Here is a 20,559-nt window from a genome sequence, read left to right on the forward strand (position 1 = left end):
ATTGATCTGGCAAAAGTGGACCAGAAACAGCTACTCGAAGGCAAATCGGTGTCACAGAGGCAAACAACGGGGAGATTCCAGCGGTTCACAGTAAGCTTGCTCCTGCAAAGAAAAAGGGTGGGACGACCAAATCGAGAGACCCTTGGATGCCAAGTATTAGATGTGATAAGAATAGGGAGAGGGGAAGTACTAAGGGGATTTGCATCTTTGAAAGTGGATAAATCACCAGGGCCGGACGAAATGTACCCAGACGTCAGGGAGGAAATTGCAGAGGGTCTTCAGCAACATTTTCCAACCTTCACTGGATACAGGTGATGTGCCGGAGGATTGGAGGTCTGCTCACGTTGTACCTTTGTTTAAATAGGGAGCGAGGGATACTGAATAATTATAGGCCAGTCGGTCTGATCTTGGTGGTGGGCCGTTTATTGGAGTCAATTCTGAGGGACAAGATAAACAGACACTTAGGGAGGCATGGATTAATCAAGAACAGTCAGTGTGGATTTGTCGAGGGAAGGTTGTGTCTGACGAACTTGATTGAATTTTTTGAGGAAGTAACAAGGAGGATTGCTGAAGGTAATGTAGTTGATGTAGTCTACATGGATTTAAGAAAGGCTTTTATCAAGGTCCCACATGGCAAGCTGGTTAAAAAAACAAACAATAATGGGATGCAGGGGAATGTAGCAAGCTGGACACAAAGTTGGCTTGGTGGCTGGAAAAGAAGAGTTATTGTTGATGGGTATTTTTGTGACTGGAGGACGTTTCTAAAGGGGTCCCATAGGGCTCAATACTCTATCACCTGCTTTTTGTGGTATATATTGATGATTTGGTTATAAATATAGGGTTAGGGAAATGATCACAAAGTTTGCAGATGACATAAAAATTGGCTGTGTGGTTGATAGTGGGGAGGATTGCTGTAGACAGCAGGAAATTATTAGTGGACTAGTCAGGTGGCCAGAAAAATGGCTAATGGAATTCAACCCGGAGAAGTGCGAAGTGATGGATTTGGGAAGATCAAAGAAATACGCAATAAATGGGAGGATACTGAGAGGTGGAGAGGAAGTCAGGGACCTTGGACAGAATGTCCACAGATCCATGAAAGCGACAGGATAGGCTGATAAGGTGGGCTAAGAAGGCAAATGGAATCTTGTCCAAATTAGCCGAGGTATAAAATATAAAAGCAGGGAGGTTACGCTGGAACTGTATAAAACACTAGTTAGACCACAACTTGAGCACTGTGTACAATTCTGATCATCTCGTTACAGAAACTATGTAATTGCGTTAGAGATAGTGCAGAGGAGGTTTACGAGGATATTGCCAAGATTGGGATAGTGTTCAATTCTGGTCGCCACACTACCAGAAGGATGTGGAGGCTTTAGAGAGGGTGCAGAAGAGATTTACCAGGATGTTGCCTGGTATGGAGGGCATTAGCTATGAGGAGTGGTTGAATAAACTTGGTTTGTTCTCACTGGAACGATGAAGGTTGAGGGGCGACCTGATAGAGGTTTACAAAATTATGAGGGGCATAGACAGAGTGGATAGTCAGAGGCTTTTCCCCGGGGTAGAGGGGTCAATTACTAGGGGGCATAGAACAAACAAAAGAACAAAGAAATGTACAGCACAGGAACAGGCCCTTCGGCCCTCCAAGCCCGTGCCGACCATGCTGCCCGACTAAACTACAATCTTCTACACTTCCTGGGTCCGTATCCTTCTATTCCCATCCTATTCATATATTTGTCAAGATGCCCCTTAAATGTCCCTATCGTCCCTGCTTCCACTACCTCCTCCGGTAGCGAGTTCCAGGCACCCACTACCCTCTGCGTAAAAAACTTGCCTCGTACATCTACTCTAAACCTTGCCCCTCTCACCTTAAACCTATGCCCCCTAGTAATTGACCCCTCTACCCTGGGGAAAAGCCTCTGACTATCCACTCTGTCTATGCCCCTCATAATTTTGTATACCTCTATCAGGTCTCCCCTCAACCTCCTTTGTTCCAGTGAGAATAAACCGAGTTTATTCAATCGCTCCTCATAGCTAATGCCCTCCATACCAGGCAACATTCTGGTAAATCTCTTCTGCACCCTCTCTAAAGCCTCCACATCCTTCTGGTAGTGTGGCGACCAGAATTGAACACTATACTCCAAGTGTGGCCTAACTAAGGTTCTATACAGCTGCAACATGACTTGCCAATTCTTATACTCAATGCCCCGGCCAATGAAGGCAAGCATGCCGTATGCCTTCTTGACTACCTTCTCCACCTGTGTTGCCCCTTTCAATGACCTGTGGACCTGTACTCCTAGATCTCTTTGACTTTCAATACTCTTGAGGGTTCTACCATTCACTGTATATTCCCTACCTGCATTAGACCTTCCAAAATGCATTACCTCACAGGTTTAAGGTGCGAGGGGCAAGGTTTAGAGGAGATGTACGAGGCAAGTTTTTTACACAGAGGGTAGTGGGTGCCTGGAACTCGCTGCCGGAGGAGGTGGTGGAAGCAGGGACGATAGTGACATTTAAGGGGCATCTTGACAAATACATGACTAGGATGGGAATAGAGGGATACAGACCCAGGAAGTGTAGAAGATTGTAGTTTAGATGGGCAGCATGGTCGGCACGGGCCTGGAGGGCCGAAGGGCCTGTTCCTGTGCTGTACTTTTCTTTGTTCTTTGTTTATTGGGAAATTGCAGCAATGGGGAAAGATTGGAGAGGCTGGGGTTGTTCTCCTTGGGACAGAGGAGGCTGAGGGGAGACTTGATTGAGGTGCTCACGGACACTCAGTTTGGGTTCGGCCAGGGCCAATCAGCATCTGACCTCATTACAGCCTTGGTTCAAACATGGACAAAAGAGCTGATTCCCAGAGGTGAGGTGAGAGTGACTGCCCTTGGCACCAAGGCAGCATTTGACTGAGTATGGCATCAAGAAGCCCGTGCTAAACTGGAGTCAGTAGGTATCAGGGGAGAACCTGTCCACAGGTTGAAGTCATACCTAACACAAAAAGAAGATAGCTGTGGTAGGTATGGATGTCAATCATCTCAGTTCCAGGACATTCCTGCAGGAATTTCTCAGGGTAGTGTCCTGGGCCCAACCATCTTCAGTTGCTTCATCAATGATCTTTCCTCCATCATTAAGGGGCTGGTTTAGCACAGGGCTAAATCGCTGGCTTTTCAAGCAGACCAAGGCAGGCCAGCAGCACGGTTCAATTCCCGTACCAGCCTCCCCGAACAGGCGCCGGAATGTGGCGACTAGGGGCTTTTCGCAGTAACTTCAGTTGAAGCCTACTTGTGACAATAAGCGATTTTCATTTCATTTTTTCATTTCATAAAGTAGGGATGTTCGCGGATGACTGCACAATGTTCAGCATCATTCGCAACTTCTCAGATGCCGAAGCAGTCCATGTCCAAATGCAGCTAAGACCTGGACAATATCCAGGCTTGGGGTGGCAGGTGACAACTAACATTTGTGCCACACAGGTTCCAGGTATGACCATCTCCAATGAGAGAATCTAACCATCACCCCTTGACATTCAATGGCCATCGCTGAACCCCCATTATCAACATCATGGGGGTACCATTGATCAGGCACTGAACTGGACTAGCCAGAAAAGTATTGTGGCTACTAGAGCTGGAATCCTGCAGCAAGTAACTCACCTCCTGACTCCTCAAAGCCTGCTCACCATCTACAAGGCACAAATCAGGAGTGTGGTAGAATACTCTTCGCTTGCCTGGATGAGTGCAGCTTCAACAGAACAGAAGCTCACCACCATCCAGAACTAAGCAGCCACTTGATTAACTTCCCTTCCACAAACATTCTCTCCATCTACCAACAGTGCACAGTAGCAGCCGTGTGTACCATCCACAAGATGCGCTGCAGAAACGCACCAAGGTTCCTTAGACAGCACAATTGTGGGTAGCACAATTGCTTCACAGCTCCAGGGTCCCAGGTTCGATTCCGGCTTGGGTCACTGTCTGTGCGGAGTCTGCACATCCTCCCCGTGTGTGCGTGGGTTTCCTCCGGGTGCTCCGGTTTCCTCCCACAGTCCAAAGACGTGCAGGTTAGGTGGATTGGCCATGATAAATTGCCCTTAGTGTCCAAAATTGCCCTTAGTGTTGGGTGGGGTTACTGGGTTATGGGGATAGGGTGGAGGTGTTGACCTTGGGTAGGGTGCTCTTTCCAAGAGCCGGTGCAGACTCGATGGGCCGAATGGCCTCCTTCTGCACTGTAAATTCTATGATTCTATGATCTTGCAAACCCACGACCGCTACCATCTAGAAGGACAAGGTCAGCAGATACCTGGGAACCCCACCACCTGGAGGTTCCCCTCCGAGTCACTCACCACCCTGATTTGGAAATATATCGTCATTCCTTCACTGTCGCTGAATCAAAATCCTGGAACTCCCTCCCAAACAGCACAGTGGGTGTACCTACACCACAGCCGTTCAAGAAGACAGATTATCATAGAATTTACAGTGCCAGGAGGCCATTCGGCCCAACGAGTCTGCACCGGCTCTTGGAAAGAGCACCCTACCCAAGGTCAACACCTCCACCCTACCCCCATAACCCAGTAACCCCACCCAACACTGAGGGCAATTTTGGACACTAAGGGCAATTTATCCTGGCCAATCCTCCTAACCTGCACCTCTTTGGACTCACCGCCATCAACTCAAGGACAACAGGGGATTGGCATTAAATGTTGGCTTATCTAGCGAGGCCCACATCCCGGAAATTAATTTCTAAAATTGTGATAGGCTTGATAGAGTGGATGTTGGCGGCCTAGTTACTTTAGCAGAGAGGTCAATGTAGGGGGCATAGATTGAGGAAAGATTTTTTTTCACCCAGAGGGTTGTGAGGGGGAGCAACCCTCACCTTGCTTGGAAAGTGTCTGGATCTGCAGACCTCTGGACCACCTGCTGGAAATTGCAATTAGGCTGGGTCGCTCGTCATTCGGCCGGCCCAGACACGATGGGCAGAGCGGCCTGTTTCTCTGTTGCACACTTTCTCTGATTCTGCATGGCTCCAGGCGCACAGCGGTGTGGTTGACTCTGAACGCCCTCTGCCGGGTTGCTGACTGTGATTCAATGCTCCGTCACACGGTCAGCCCCCAAGCTCCGGCCAATGAGTCGGCCAACAGACTCACCCTTGTGAGGTACGGCCTTCCTACGCCAGCTGGAAGGAGAAAAGTCTCACTACCCAATTGACTGTCGACTGAACAGCCTTTAAACCCCAATTTTCGTTTTTTTAATATCTAGTAAAGGGAACTGGGTAAATAAAAAGACCAAAGGAACGCCAGCCTTTTTTTTAACGGCCTGATGATTGTTCTCCAGGGTGGCGCACAGCAGTGTCCTGGAGACTGACCTTCAATTCTTGGGAGACCCCAGGTCAAAACTGGAGGGTTGGCGACACGGGCCTTCTGAAAAGGCCTAGCAAGCCACTAAGTTTAAGGGCAATTTGGGATGTGCTATAAATGCTGGCCCGGCTAGCGATGCCCACATCCCATTAAAGAGTTTTTAAGAAGAGATTAAAATTGCTTTAATTTGTGGTTGTGTTTCCTGTTGCCTGAGTTTTAAGATCTAATGGTCCCCCCCCTCCCCCCGAGTTGAACTGAGCCCCTGTACCGACAAGACCGAACACTAACACCCAACAATTCCCATTCTTTTCTCTCCCCTCTCCCCCTGACAGTTACTGCACTTATTTCCGAATAAAGGAGGTGAGTCCCTCTTGCCGTCTTGGGCTGCGGATCAGTTACCGGTTCCGGGAGAAATACGTGTGCGTTGAATGTCAAGGAGAAGCCATGGGGATCAGAGATCGGTGCGAGGGTGATGGACTGGAAGGAAGCAGGTAGGGAGCCACCTGCTCATCATGGTGAAATCCAATTTAAAGGTTCCTATAAAATAAAAAGATAATTTTGGGGGGGATTCGTTCGTGGGACACGGCTGTGCCAGCATTTCTTGCCCGCCCCTAATTGCCCTTGAGGGGGCAGGTAAGAATTAACCACATTGCTCTTGGTCCGGAGTCATATGTAGGCCAGACCAGGTAAGGATGGCAGATTTCCTTCACTAAAGGACGTTAGTGAACCAGGTGGGTTTTTACGACAATTGAAAATGGTTTCATGGTCATCAATCATTAGACTTTTAATTCCTGATTTTTATTGAATTAAAATTTCACCATCTGCAGTGGCAGGATTTGAACCTGGGACCCCAGAGCAGTACCCCAGGTCTCTGGATTCCTGGTCCAGTGACAATACCACAATGCCATGGTTTGCATTGAAGATTTTTCACCAAACTGTGTGAGAATCTTTCAACATCTTCTGATATTTTTTGCCTTTATTTTAACATTACTATTTAACCATAGAATGGCGCTGTGAGGCAGGCAGCAGTGCTAATCACTGCTGTGCCATCCCGATGTGCGGTTTTCATGACCTTTTGACTTGCGTGTTGCCTCCACCAGATTCTCAGAGTTACTTATAATTCCACTTTGCTTTGTTAATAGTGAAGGTGTGGTAGGTAGTGAATATCCTTGCCACTTCTTTGCTCTCAATTACAAGTTGCCCATGTATCTCTCAGTGGCCTAACCCCTTTACTTGAACATTCTTTTACCTCTAGATGCTTATAAAAGGCATTGCTGCTTCCCCTGAATGGGCAGTTCATTTTGTACCCCCCTCATAACCTTTCAAACCTCCTCCCATTTCGCTTTCCTCTATAATATTTTTTCCTCTAGTGTTAACATTTCTCACTGTTGCCCCCCCCCCCCCCGCCCCCCCCCGCGTCCCGCCCCATATTTAACATGGGCCCCATCTTAAAACCTCAATTTTTTACATTAATTTCTGTAGGCTTCAATGGTAATCCAACCTCTGGCACACCACAAATGACTCTTATCTGAGATGTTTTCAGCCTGTAAGGCGATCTCCACCTCGGCAGTTAATTATCATCCCGCCGCTCACTGTTGCCAATTTTCCAACCTGTTAACCCGGACCGGATTGTACTTCATTTCACAGAAAGGAGCTCATTTCCAGTTTGGGGCCTTTCTCTTGAATTTTTCCTTTTTCTTTTAACATAAGAACTAGGAGCAGGAGTAGGCCATCTGGCCCCTCGAGCCTGCTCCGCCATTCAATGAGATCATGGCTGATCTTTTGTGGACTCAGCTCCACTTTCCGGCCCGAACACCAGAAGCCTTAATCCCTTTATTCTTCAAAAAACCTTATCTTGAAAACATTTAATGAAGGAGCCTCAACTGCTTCACTGGGCAAGGAATTCCATAGATTCACAACCCTTTGGGTGAAGAAGTTCCTCCTAAGCTCAGTCCTAAACCTACTTTCCCTTTTTTTGAGGCTGTGCCCCCCTAGTTCTGCTTTCACCCACCAGTGGAAACAACCTGCCCGCATCTATCCTATCTATTCCCTTCATAATCTTATATGTTTCTATAAGATCCCCCCGCATCCTTCTAAATTCCAACAAGTACAGTCCCAGTCTACGCAACCTCTCCTCGTAATCCAACCCCAATCTGTAAAAACACCAAGTTGCGATCCAAAACAGTTCGATTGTGGTCGCTATTCACCTTAATGTCACTTACTCGTCCGGTTTTGTTCCCGTGAATCAGATCTAGCACTGGTTAAGGAGAGAGTCCTGGTTGGAGCCGAAGAGTCTTTTTATGGTCCGCCTTAAGATCGTTAAAGCCCCCATGTTTCGGATTGAGTTACCACTGTAAACCCCAGATTTCTTTTACAGATAACATGCCCAGTTTCTTTCCAGTTGTTTTACTTCAGTGACAAGGATAAACTGTGAGGTGGACAGTGCAGAACTATAAAAGGTGGTGGCGTGGGCAGATAGGTGGCAGATGATGTTCAATGAGGAAAAATGTGAGGTGATTCATTTTGGGAGGAAGAACATGGAGCGACAATATAAAATAAGGGGTACAATTCTAAAAAGGTTTTGCGGGAGCAGCCGGACCTGGGAGTATATGTGCATAAGTCAGTAAAGTGGCAACACAGGTGGAGAGAATAGTTAATATGCAGACAGTAACCTAGGCTTTATCAATAGGGGCATAGAATACAAGAGCAAGGAGGTTATGCTGAACAAGACACTAGTTAGACCTCAACTGGAATATTGTGTACAGTTCATGGCGCCACACTATAGGAAGGATGTGGACGCAGTGGAGAGAGGGCAGAAGAGGTTCACAAGAATGGTTCCAGGGATGAGAAACTTCAGTTATGAGGATAGATTGGAGAGGTTGGCACTGTTCTCCTTGGAGAGGAGAAGGCCGAGAGGAGGTTTGATAGAGATGCTCAAAACCATGAGGGGGCTGCACAGAATAGATAGGGGGAAATTGCTCCCGCTCGTAAAAGGATCGAGAACGAGAGGGCACAGATTTAGAGTGATTTGCAAAAGAAGCAGATGTGAGGTGAGAAAATCCACTTCGCACAGCGAGTGGTTGGGGTCTGGAATGCACGGCCTGGAAGTGTGGTGGAGGCAGGTTCAATCGAGGCATTCAAGAGGGCGTTAGATGATTATTTGAGTGGAAACAGTGTGCAGAGGTGCGGGGAAAAGGCAGGGGAGTGGCACTAAGTCACGATGCCCGTTCGGAGAGTCGGTGCAGAGGCGATGGGCCGAATGGCCTCCTTCTGCACTGTAACAATTCTGTGATTATGTGGGGGATGTCATGACGGACCTCTCCATTCTCATTGTCGCCTTTGATTTTCACTAAACTGAACAAGTTACACATTGGACATCTTTCCAATATTTTGCGAAAATCCAGTTTTGTAAACAAGTTGACACGTTTTACCAACAGAAGCTCAGCCAGCCTTCTGTAGAAGTCAACTATTTCCTGATACACCTGATAGGTAAAAGATAGCTATTTAGAATAAATATTAAGCCCCAGTTTTACCCATTTTAAATTAAGGATTTCAACACTCTCATAACCTCAGATCATCTCAAAACATACAGCTTCCAAAACAGCATAACACAGCATAATTCACTTTACTCCATTATTCTAGCAAGACAGTACAATATAAAAACAACAGAAACACAAAAGAACCTGATACATGCAAATACACTGTGGGGGACAGAATCAGTCGTACCCGGGCCCGGTTCGATTCCCGCTTGGGTCACTGTCTGTGCGGAGTCTGCACATCCTCCCCGTGTCTGCGTGGGTTTCCTCCAGGTGCTCCGGTTTCCTCCCACAGTCCAAAGATGTGCAGGTTAGGTGGATTGGCCATGATAAATTGCCCTTAGTGTCCAAAATTGCCCTTAGTGTTGGGTGGGGTTACTGGGTTATGGGGATAGGTTGGAGGTGTTGACCTTGGGTAGGGTGCTCTTTCCAAGAGCCGGTGCAGACTCGATGGGCCGAATGGCCTCCTTCTGCACTGTAAATGCTATGATAGTCCCCTCGATTTAATCTGCATTTACACTAAAGATAAACTGCTGTCAGTTTTACAGTTGCTTTGTAAACTACGTGGGCTAGGTTATCTCACTGGGTGAGTAACCCAGAGAATATGAGCACCAATACCTCAATTGTAAATTTGAATTTCTTTCTTCTTGTACAAGCCAGATTCTTGTTAAAACCCCGATTGGTTCACTAATGTTCAAGAATCTGTTGTCTTTCCCTGGTCTGATTTACACGTGACTCCAGCTCCACATCGAAGTGATCAATTCTTAGTTGCCCTTCCAGGCAGCCGGGCAAGCCACTCGGTTTTATATCAAGGGAACTGTGGTAGTATCAGGTATTGCAGTACCCGAGAGGCTGTAGACCATTGGGTAAACCTAGGAGTTTACCATTGGCTGTTTGGTATGTAGCTCCGCCCTGATAGGCGGGGTATAAGAACAGGTGCCGTCCCAGCAGCCCTCATTCTGTACCGAAGCTGCTGGGGAACAGATCTAGTCTATTAAAGCCTTCAGTTATGATACAACCTCGTCTTCGAGTCTAATTGATCGTGCCTCAGGAACTAAGGCCGGTCCATAAATGGCGGCCTTATCCAAATCCAGAGGATAAGTTGTGGGAAAATATAATGAACTCTCAAAATACTTTTGGGCGGAATTGACCGGTTGTTCGTGCCAGCGGGATATCCCAGTCCCACCGACGTCGCACGGGTTTCCTGGCGACGAGGGGTGCAGTCAACGGGAAATCCCGTCGACAACGGCGGGACCTGGAAATCGCGGGCCGGGGGGGGGGTAGCTCGGCAAAATCCCACCCCTTATGTTTGCATTCCTGGTTTCCTAAAGCTGCATCTAGTGTGTGCGGATCTTTCTTCCCTCTGCAGGACATTCTGGACAGCAGCCTCCATCCCGGGCTGCCAAGGATCGTGGGTGCGTGAATCCCTGAGCGAAGACTGCCGCTGCCCCCCACAGTCACTGATCTTTGTTTAATACTGTTTTGGATGTGGTACGTTGCACTTCACCGGGCAACAGCAGTCACCTTTGGGGCCGACAGGAGGCAAGGAAGCCTGGGCAGAGCCATTGCCACTTTCTGGACTCCGCGTTTGACAATGAGACAAGAGAGATGTAAAAATGGATGAAGGGGAGACTATATAACCTTGCTGCATGCTATTTACCTCAAGTATCCTTCTACGTAAGCACATGCAGAGACTTATAACCTCACGACGGAACAATGAAAGCACAATGAGAACAGCTGAGAACCTTTCAACCTTTTACCTCTGAAACTCTGCTGAAAGCTACCTCCACAAACACACCTGCGTTTATTAAAGAAAAACACCAAAAAAGTAGTATTTTCCTTTTAACTGTTTTCTACTATTTGTCGAGTTTTTTTATTTGTCTATCCATATGCTATGTAACTGGGAACAGCAAAGATGGGAATGTCTAGCGACAAAGATTGAATATTATTTAAAATTACTTTTGAATAAATCCATTATCATTATAAAACCTGGCTGCATTCGCCTTTTTCCCGGCCTCACGCGGTGCTTCCCATACACTAATGTCAGGGGCGCAGGGAGCTGGTCATGTCAGCATTCTCCCCCATACGCGAGGACGCCAGTCATCAACCCTCCAGCACTATCCTGGGGCAGGATTTGGGCATCAGAACCCCACCGTCGGACTCAAATGGTGATCAGAAGCTTGCATTGTGTGGAAAACCAGTGATTTTCCCCAAATTAACCAATCAGTGTCCAGAGAGTGGGCTCAACCTCCAAATAAAAACAGTGGGGGGGGGGGGGGGGGCTATTGAAGTTAAGGGACCAATAAGAGGCCTTTCCAGCTTTAAAGCAACAGCAGTATTTGATTTGATTTGATTTATTATTGTCATATGTATTAGTATACAGTGAAAAGTACTGTTTCTTGCATGCGAAACAGACAATGCATACCGTACATAGGGAAGGAAGGAGAGACTGCAGAAAGTAATGTTACAGTCATAACTAGGGTGTAGAGAAAAGATCAACTTAATACGAGGTAGGGCAGGATGGTGGCGCAGTGGTTAGTGCTGCTGCCTCACGGCACTGAGGTCCCAGGTTCGATCTCGGCTCTGGGTCACTGTCCGTGTGGAGTTTGCACATTCGGCCTGTGTTTGTGTGGGTTTTGCCCCCACAACCCAAAGATGTGCAGGGTAGGTGAATTGGCCACGCTAAATTTGCCCCTTAATTGGAAAAAATGAATTGGGTACTCTAAATTTTAAAAAAAAGCTTAATACGAGGTAGGTCCATTCAAAAGTCTGATGGCAGCAGGGAAAAAGCTGTTCTTGAGTCGGCTGGTACCTCAAACATTTGTATCTTTATCCTGATGGAAGAAGGCGGAAGAGACTATGTCCGGGGTGCGTGGGGTCCTTAATTATGCTGGCTGCCTTTCCGAGGCAGCGGGAATTGTAGAGAGAGTCAATGGATGGGAGGCTGGTTTGCGTGATGGATTGGGCTACATTCATGACCTTTTGTAGTTTCCTACGGTCTTGGGCAGAGCAGGCTCCATACCAAGCTGTGATGCAACCGGAAAGAATGCTTTCTATGGTGCATCTGTCGAGGTTGGTGAGAGTCGTAGCTGACATGACAAATTTCCTTAATGCCATGGTGAGTAAGAGAGGGAGTGATCTTGTACCTCGGAGATACGCAGAGATGACACTGACCAGGTTTTATATATTTGAAGAGAAACTGTTTCCACTGGTAGAAGGATCAGTAACCTAATGTCACAGATTTAAAATGATTGGCGAAAGAAGTAGAGGTGACATGAGGAAGCATCTTTTACACTTACATATTTATGGCTTCGAACAAGGCCCTAACTCTGCTATTGGCATTCATGGTGGACTACTGAGGGAGTGCTGAAGTGTCTTGCGGGTGAGGTGTTAAAGCAAGGGCTCGTCGGCTCTCTCGGGTGTTTTTTAAAATCCTTTCAGGGGATGTGGGCATCACTGGCTAGGCCAGCATTTATTGCCCTCAAGAAGATGGTGATGAGCTGCCTTCTTGAATCGGTGCAATCCCTATGATGTAGGTACACCCAGTTAGGGAGGGGGTTCCAGGATTTTGACCCAGCGACAGTGAAGCAACGGCGATGTATGTCCAAGTCAAGATGGTCTGCGACTTGGAGGGGAACTTGCAGGTGGTGGGGTTCCCATGCATTTGCTGTCTTCAAACCTCTAGGTGAGAGAGGCTGAAGGTTTGAATGATGCTGTTGAAGGAGCCTTGACGAGATGCTGCACTGCACCTTGTAGATGGATAACTGCAGCCACTGTGTGCTGATAGCGGATGGAGCGAATGTTTAAGTTGGTCAATGGGGTGCCAATCAAGCGGGGCTGCTTTGTCCAGGCTGGCGTTGAGCTTCTTGAGTGTTGTTGGAGCTGCACTCACCCAGGTAAGTGGAGAGTATTCCATCACATCCCCACTTGTGTAGACAGGCTTTAAGGAGTCAGGAGGTAAGTTATTCCACAGAACTCTCAGGCTCTGACCTGCTCTTGCATGCACGGTATTTATAGGGCTGGTCCAGTTCATTTTTTGATCATTGGTAACTCCTAGGATATTAATGGTGGGGGATTCAGTGATGGAAATGCCACTGAATCTTAAAGGAAGATAGTTAGATTTTCATTTTTTTTGGAGATGGTCACTGCCTGCCACTTGGGTGGCACGAATGTTAATTGCCATTTATTAATCCAAGCCTCACTGTTGTCCAACACCAACGTATACTTGTATAATGCCTTTGCCGTAATAAAACATTCCAAGGAACTTCACTGGAACATTTTACAACAAACTATGATTCTCAATCACATAAGGATTTTAGGACAGGTGAACCCGGCCAAAGAGATAAGTTTAAAGGAGGGTCTTCAAGGAAGGATGTGAGGTAGAGGGACGAGAGGTTTAGGAAAGGAATTCCAGAATTTGGAGGCCTCGCAGCTGAAGGTGGAGAGATTAAAACCAGGGATGTTCAAGAGGCTAGATATATCAGAGGGCTTTGGGACTGGAGGAGATTAGAGATAGGGAGGGGGGGGTGCGAGGCCATGTAGGGATTGGGAAAGATGAGAATTTTTAAAATCAAGGCGTTGCTCGACTGGGAGCCATTGTAGGTCAGTAAGCGCAGGGTGATAGAGGAACAGGACTTGGTGTAGGTTAAGACACAGGCAGAAGAGTTTCGGATGACCAGGCGCGATGTTCAAAGACTGGGCTGTCTGATTCATAACCAGATGGGGTTCTCCTTTGACCCTGGAGGTTAATGGAAGGGGAACGGGAAGGCCAGATCATCGCCGTGACAGCTGTTTGTTCAACACGTTAACTCTCGAAGGACCAAGGGTGACTTGCATAATTTATTTGATCAGAAATATCTGCAGATGCTTAGCAATTGGCAGCAGATGTAGCGTTATGAAGGGCCCACTTACTCCACTGGTACGAAATCTCCAAATGACTCTTCGTGCCAGCAGTCTTGCCTTTGGATTGGGCGCTTGTGGATTCAGGTCCCCACTCCAGCTATTTGTGCACAAACTCTCTGCTGTTACTCTTGAGTATGGAGGGGAATGCTGCACCAGTACTGTAGCACAGTGGGTAGCACTGTGGCTTCACAGCTCCAGGGTCCCAGGTTCGATTCCCGGCTTGGGTCACTGTCTGTGCGGAGTCTGCACGTTCTCCCCGTGTCTGCGTGGGTTTTGTGCGGGTGCTCCGGTTTCCTCCCGATAGACGTGCTTGTTAGGTGAATTGGACATTCTTAATTCTCCCTCTGTGTACCCGAACAGGCGCCGGAATGTGGCGACTAGGGGCTTTTCACAGTAACTTCATTGCAGTGTCAATGTAAGCCTACTTGTGACAGTAAAGATTATTATTATTAAGGGGCCACCTTCTGGATAGGACATCAAACCTCGTATTCCCTCACAGGTGGATGTAAAATATCTCATGGGGGAATATGCCAGAGGAGTAGGGGAGCTCGCTCTAGGGTTCTGGATACTGGATTCCCTCAATCAGTATCGGCGATCTCTAAAACAGTCTGGCCAATCGGTCCAGTGCCGTTTGCTGTGTGAAACATGGCTGCCGCATTGCCAATGTTAAAAGAGGTTCCATTTGAAAATGCTTTGGGATGTCCTGAAAGGCGGTATGGAAATGCAAGTCCCTTTCAAAAAAAAAAATGCAGTTAAAATGTAAAAAAAATTCCAGTCATAACATAAACTCTGGAGTGGAAGCAGACCGTAAAAATCACTGCGTTCACTGGAGCACGACCCCAGTATGGCCATGTCAGCGTTACCCTTTCTTTTACTGTTATATACAACACTGGAGAAAGAATTGTGTCAGCCATGACTGATGAACCTGGCCTAACCTTTCCTGGCAGTGAGCTCAGCTCCGAAAAGATAGGACAGGCCATCTCCTGGCTCGGTGCCTGATGGCTTCTGACAGCGGTGGATTCAGCGCTGATCCCTCCTGAAAGGAGGGGGGCACATTCCAGCCCTCAAGGCCATTGTCGTACGCCTGGCACTGTTTGCTTTCACCAAGACAATTAAAGCTCAGGGTAAAGCTGCTCGAATTTCTATCGAGCACGATACAGACTTCCGATCACAGGCTTCGTCTGGCCGGCCGTTTGATGAGCTGTATCCCCTTCAGCAGAAAGCAGAATTCTGTATAATCGAACGGGGTCCACATGCAGGAAAACAGTTATTGCTGATATCAGGCACTGCAGCTGGGTTCCAAATCATAGATCCTAGAATTTACAATGTAGAAGGAAGGCATTCGGCCCATCAAGTCTGCACCGGCCCTTGGAAAGAGTACCCTACTTAAGCCCGCGCCTCCACCCTATCCCCATAACCCAGTAACCCCACCTTTTTGGACACTAAGGAGCAATTTATAATGGCCAATCCACCTAACCTGTATATCCTTGGACTGTGGGAGGAAACCGGAGCACCCACGGGGAGACTCCGCACAGTGACCCAAGCCGGGAATCGAACCTGGGATCCTGGAGCTGTGAAGCAACTGTGCTAACCACTGTGCTGCCCAAATCAATTGGAAGTTGTGTTTATTTTTAATGGTTTGTAAAGTACAACTTGCAATCATGCACCAATTTCAACATAGTAAACATCCCAATGTACTTCAGAAAGAGTAAATCAGGAAACAATTGACAGAGCCAAAGGAGATGACACAAGCTTGGTCATAGAGATAGATTTGAAGGGGATGTTTAAGGAGAGTGATTGAGAGCTTTACATAGAAACACAGGGCAGCATGGTAGCACAGTGGTTAGCACAGTTGCTTCACAGCTCCAGCATCCCAGGTTCGATTCCCCGCTGGGTCGCTGTCTGTGTGGAGTCTGCATGTTCTCCCCGTGTCTGCGTGGGTTTTCTCCGGGTGCTCCGGTTTCCTCCCATTGCCACGAGTGTTCAAAAAGGTTAGTTGGGGTTACTGGGTTGTGGAGATAGGGTGGAGGTGTGGGCTTAGATGGGTTGCTCTTTCCGGTGCGGATGCGATGGGCCGATTGGCCTCCTTCTGCACTGTAAATTCTATGTCTAGAAAAGACATTCAGAAGAGCTGGAGATGGATCATCAACTCAGCACTTCTGGCTTCAACCTAGTCTTCTGAACTTGGAAATCAAAAGCTGTGTGGGGACAGAGAGAGATGGGAATCAGTGGTGTGAGTGGGAGTTTGGGAATGGTAGAAGCCCCCGGGGGCTATGCAGGATGAATGATCATTTAGTCCTTCATTTCCATGCCAACCGATGAGGTTTCGATCTAATCCAACCTTCCAGCTCTTGGTCCATAGTCCTGTAAGGTCCAGAAGTCCATCACTGTGTCAGAGAAAAGATTTCTCCTCAACTTCTCTCTGAACCTTTGACCAAATCTATTCCCCCTGGTCATTGACCTCTGTTAATGGCCATCAGTCCTTCCTATCCTCAATGGAATCACCTCTCCAACCTCCTCCGGTCCAAAACAATAAACTACCCATAGTGGAGGTTGAGGATGCGCAGGGGTCCAGAATCAGAAGAGTGTAGAGACCTCTGAGGGATGTCGGGCTGAAATGGATCAGTGTTTGTGAGGGGACGATGCCTTGAAGGGATTTGTACACGAGGACAATCATTTTAAACTTGAATCGTCAGTGGGTTAGAAGCCAATTTAGGTCACGGAGTTGATCCAGTATGGATTGGGATATAGGCAGCAGAGTTCCCGATGAGCTCAAGTTTATGAAGAGTGGAAGGTTGGCCAAGAGAACATTGGAACTATTGAGTTTGAAAAAAATCAAAAGTATGGATGAGCTCCTGTACTCATATTTACCCATATATTGTACATACCCATTTACAACTAAATCACATATTCTATAGTTATACACATTAATATATCGATTTTTGATTGATGAGGTAGTCACATGTTGTAGGGGGTGGGGCAGGCAAGAAACTGGTGTTCAGCCATGATCTTATTGAATGGGATAGTAGGCTCAATGGGCGGAATGCTCTTCTGCTCCTAGTTTCTTTAACACCATCTCTTGTTTTTGCTTCTTTGGGTGGCCCTGTCTTGCATTCAATTCCCTCGGCACAGGTGACAGCACAAACTGCACCCAGACTCCTATACCTGTTCTGAAATTCACCCCATAACAAATTATATACATGTCAACCACAAGCTCTTTCAGCAGTGGGCCAACCATCAACATTTTATCGAATGTGTTGCACAAACCTACAAAAGGTATTAACGTTCAAAATGAGTTTTTGTTTTACGAGAGTCCCAGTTTGTCCCCCCTAACGGGGTCATCTTCCTCAAAAGTGGTACACACGACAACATTTTATATTTAAAAAAAGCATTTCCTTCATCCCTGGTGGCAGCTGTTCTTTTGAGATAAGGTGGATATTTGGTGTTTCCTGATAATTCTGGTCACTGTAGCATTGCTAAACTTTGGAAATGAAGCGCGTTAAAAATCAAAATGGTCACAAGAGGTTTCCCCAATTTATAATCACTTCCATGCCATCAGCATGCGTGATTGCCTTTGAGTGATGCTCAAATCAGGAATGCTTGTGTCCCGCAATGGTAAAACAGTTACAGCACAGGCGACCATCCGACCTGTTGTATCTGTGTTGCCACTCTGCAAGAGCAATGCATTGAGTCCCACTTCCCCTTGTTTTCACTGCACTGCAATTTTTCCTCTTCAGATAATTATCCAATTTCCTTTTGGGAGCCATGGTTGAATCCACCTCCACCCAACTCACACACTACGTTAAAAAAAAAGTGGGTTGTGCCATTTGCCTTAAATCTTTGCTCTGATTCTTTCCCTTTCATCAATGGGAAAAGCTTATCCCCATGTGGCCAGACCCCTCATGACTTCGAACACCTCCATCGAATCTCATCCCAACCTTCCCTTCTCCGAGAACAGCCTCAGCTTCACCAATCTAACACCAACTCTCCAGACCCTTCCTATCTAATGCCTTCCACATCCTTTCTAAAGTGATTTAGTGAGGTCCATCTGAACTTCCTTGCTTTTGTACTCTGTGCCTCTAAGTCCAGGGTCCTGTACGCCTTGGTAAATACTTTATCAACCTCCTCTGTCATCTTCCATGATTTGTGCACATACGCCAAGAAAAGGGATGCAAGTATTATAATAATCTTTATTGTCGCAAGTAGGCTTACGTTAACACTGCAATGAAGTTACTGAAAATCCCCTCGTCGCCACATTCCAGAGCCTGTTTGGGTACACAGAGGGAGAATGCAGAATGTCCAATTCACCTAACAGCACAATTTTAGACAGACCTGCAGCACAGATTGCCCTACTACACCTGCATCCCACCCTCTGTGAACCCCAGTTTAACTCCCTCGTCTTCAACATTACAAGTCCATGCTTGTTGCCCTGTTTGATTGGCCAGCTTCTTTTTAACCCATGTTGTAAGTTGGCACTTTTATGAACAGTAGCAACAAACCTGCAACATATTTGTGAATAGTAGCAACGAACCTGCATCATATCATTCTAGTGCAGGTGATCCATATTTAGATTAAAAATATACTTTTACTCTTGATATTCTGTTCTGCAGGAAGGGTCCCAGAGGACTGGAAAGTGGCTAATATAACACCTCTGTTTAAGAAGGGAGGGAGGCAGAAGACGGGAAATTATAGGCCGGTTAGTCTGACTTTGGTCATTGGTAAGATTTTAGAGTCCATTATTAAAGATGAGATCGCGGAGTACTTGGAAGGGCATGATTAAATAGAACTGTCAGCACGGTTTCGTCAAGGGGAGGTCTCGTCTGACAAATCTGTTGGAGTTGAGGAAATAACACGAAAGTTAGACAAAGGAGAACCAGCGGACGTGATTTATTTAGATTTCCAGAAGGCCTTTGACAAGGTGCCACACAGGAGACTGTTAAATAAGTTAAGAGCCCATGGTGTTAAGGGTAAGATCCTGGCATGGATGGAGGATTGGCTGACTGGCAGAAGGCAAAGAGTGGGGATAAAGGGGGTATTTTTCAGGATGGCAGCCGGTGACTAGTGGTGTACCTCAGGGGTCGGTGCTGGGACCACAATATACATTAATGATCTGGAAGAAGGAACTGAAGGCACTGTTGCTAAGTTTGCAAATGATACAAAAATTTGTAGAGGGACAGGTTGTATTGAGGAAGCAGGCAGGCTTCAGGACTTGGGACAGGCTAGGAGAGTGGGCAAAGACATGGCAGATGGAATTCAATGTGGAAACGTGTGAGGTTATGCACTTTGGAAGGAGAAATGGAGGCATAGATTATTTTCTAAATGGGAAGGTGCTTAGGAAATCAGAAGCACAAAGGGACTTGGGAGTCCTTGTTCACGATTCTCTTAAGGTTAACGTGCAAGTTCAGTCGGCAGATAGGGAGGCAAATGCAATGTTAGCATTCATGTCTAGAGGGCTAGAATACAAGACCAAGGATGTACTTCTGAGGCTGTATAAGGCTCTAGTCATACCTCATTTGGAGTATTGAGCAGTTTTGGGCCTCATATCTAAGGAAGGATGTGCTGGCCTTGGAAAGGGTGCAGAGGAGGTTCAGAAGAATGATTGCTGGAATGAAGAGCTTGTCGTATGAGGAACGGTTAAGGACTCTAGGTCTGTATTCGTTGAGGTTTAGAAGGATGAGGGGGGGGGATTTTATTGAAACTTACAGGATACTGCATGGCATTGATAGAGTGGACGTGGAGATGTTTCCACTTGTAGGAAAAACTAGAAGCAGAGCACACCATCTCAGACTAAAGGGACGATCCTTTAAAACAGAGATGGGAGAAATTTCTTCAGCCAGAGGGTGGTGAATCTGTGGAACTCTTTGCCGTGGACGGCTGTGGAGGCTAAATCACAGTGTCTTCAAGACAAAGATAGATAGGTTTTTGATCAATCAGGGGTTATGGGGAGAAGACAGATGAGAAAAATATTAGCCATGATCGAATGGCGGAGCAGACTCAATGGGCCGAGTGGCTTAATTCTGCTCCTATGTCTTATGGTACTGTCCTACAGTAGTTTAGTTCAAACCGTATGCAAACATAGGCAGACAGTGAAGGTGATTGAGTGATGCTTCCATCGCACCTGGCAAAAAGAACATTTTATAAAACCAATGAAGTAGTTGAAGAGAAAACAAACGTGAAGATTTGGATTCCGAGCTTTTAATTCCCCCCCACAAATTACAGAAATCTGTATTTTGTTTGAGCTCGCGACTGAGTGAGCTTTACGCAGTAAAGAGATCACATAAATGAGAAAGGATGTGGAGACAGCTTTAAAAACACTGGAGAAATGATGGATGAATGCTTCCGACCTAACTGCATACATTCTTTCAGTGTTGTTACATTTTGCTTGTGCAAACCATGGGGCTCTGGTGCTATCAGTAACCTGCTGCACACAGTATATTTTAGTGGATTATTTGCATTCCACATGTGAAACACACACCTTAGAGGACGAGTTAATAACACCCAAGACTGGAAACCGGCGAATGGTGGGGTGGAGTTCAGAGAGTGAAAGAGGACAGAAGGGTCGTGGAGGGTAACAATGACGACAAGCAGATATCCGTGGAAAAAGTGAATTGCTGGTGGGTAGAAAGACACAGATGGGGAAGAGCAGACACCATAGGGTAGGTGTGGAAAGGGGTTTGGGAAAGGAAGGAGAAAGAGCAAGGGCAGGGGGGGAATAGGATAATGTCCATGACATGCACTATCTAAACACCCCCTCAAGATGAAATGACCTACAGCACATTA

The 20,559-nt window shown here is 46.7% G+C and overlaps 1 protein-coding gene across 2 annotated transcripts in view; it reads left to right on the top strand.

The window, feature by feature from the left end:
• LOC140389443 (somatomedin-B and thrombospondin type-1 domain-containing protein) overlaps window positions 1–10,865 on the top strand; it is a 282,415-nt gene extending 271,550 nt beyond the window's left edge. For both annotated transcript variants that reach the window (XR_011934410.1, XM_072473603.1), the window contains exons 4-5: window positions 5,674–5,832; window positions 10,247–10,865. Coding sequence is in view for 1 of the 2 variants with exons in the window: in XM_072473603.1 (XP_072329704.1) it covers window positions 5,674–5,832; window positions 10,247–10,352 (265 nt within the window). In the remaining variant the exon portion in view is untranslated. The remainder of the gene's footprint in view (window positions 1–5,673; window positions 5,833–10,246) is intronic.
• The last annotated feature ends 9,694 nt before the right edge of the window (window positions 10,866–20,559 follow it).

Source organism: Scyliorhinus torazame, chromosome 1 (genome assembly GCF_047496885.1).
Source record: "Scyliorhinus torazame isolate Kashiwa2021f chromosome 1, sScyTor2.1, whole genome shotgun sequence".
NCBI classification, from domain to species: domain Eukaryota; kingdom Metazoa; phylum Chordata; class Chondrichthyes; order Carcharhiniformes; family Scyliorhinidae; genus Scyliorhinus; species Scyliorhinus torazame.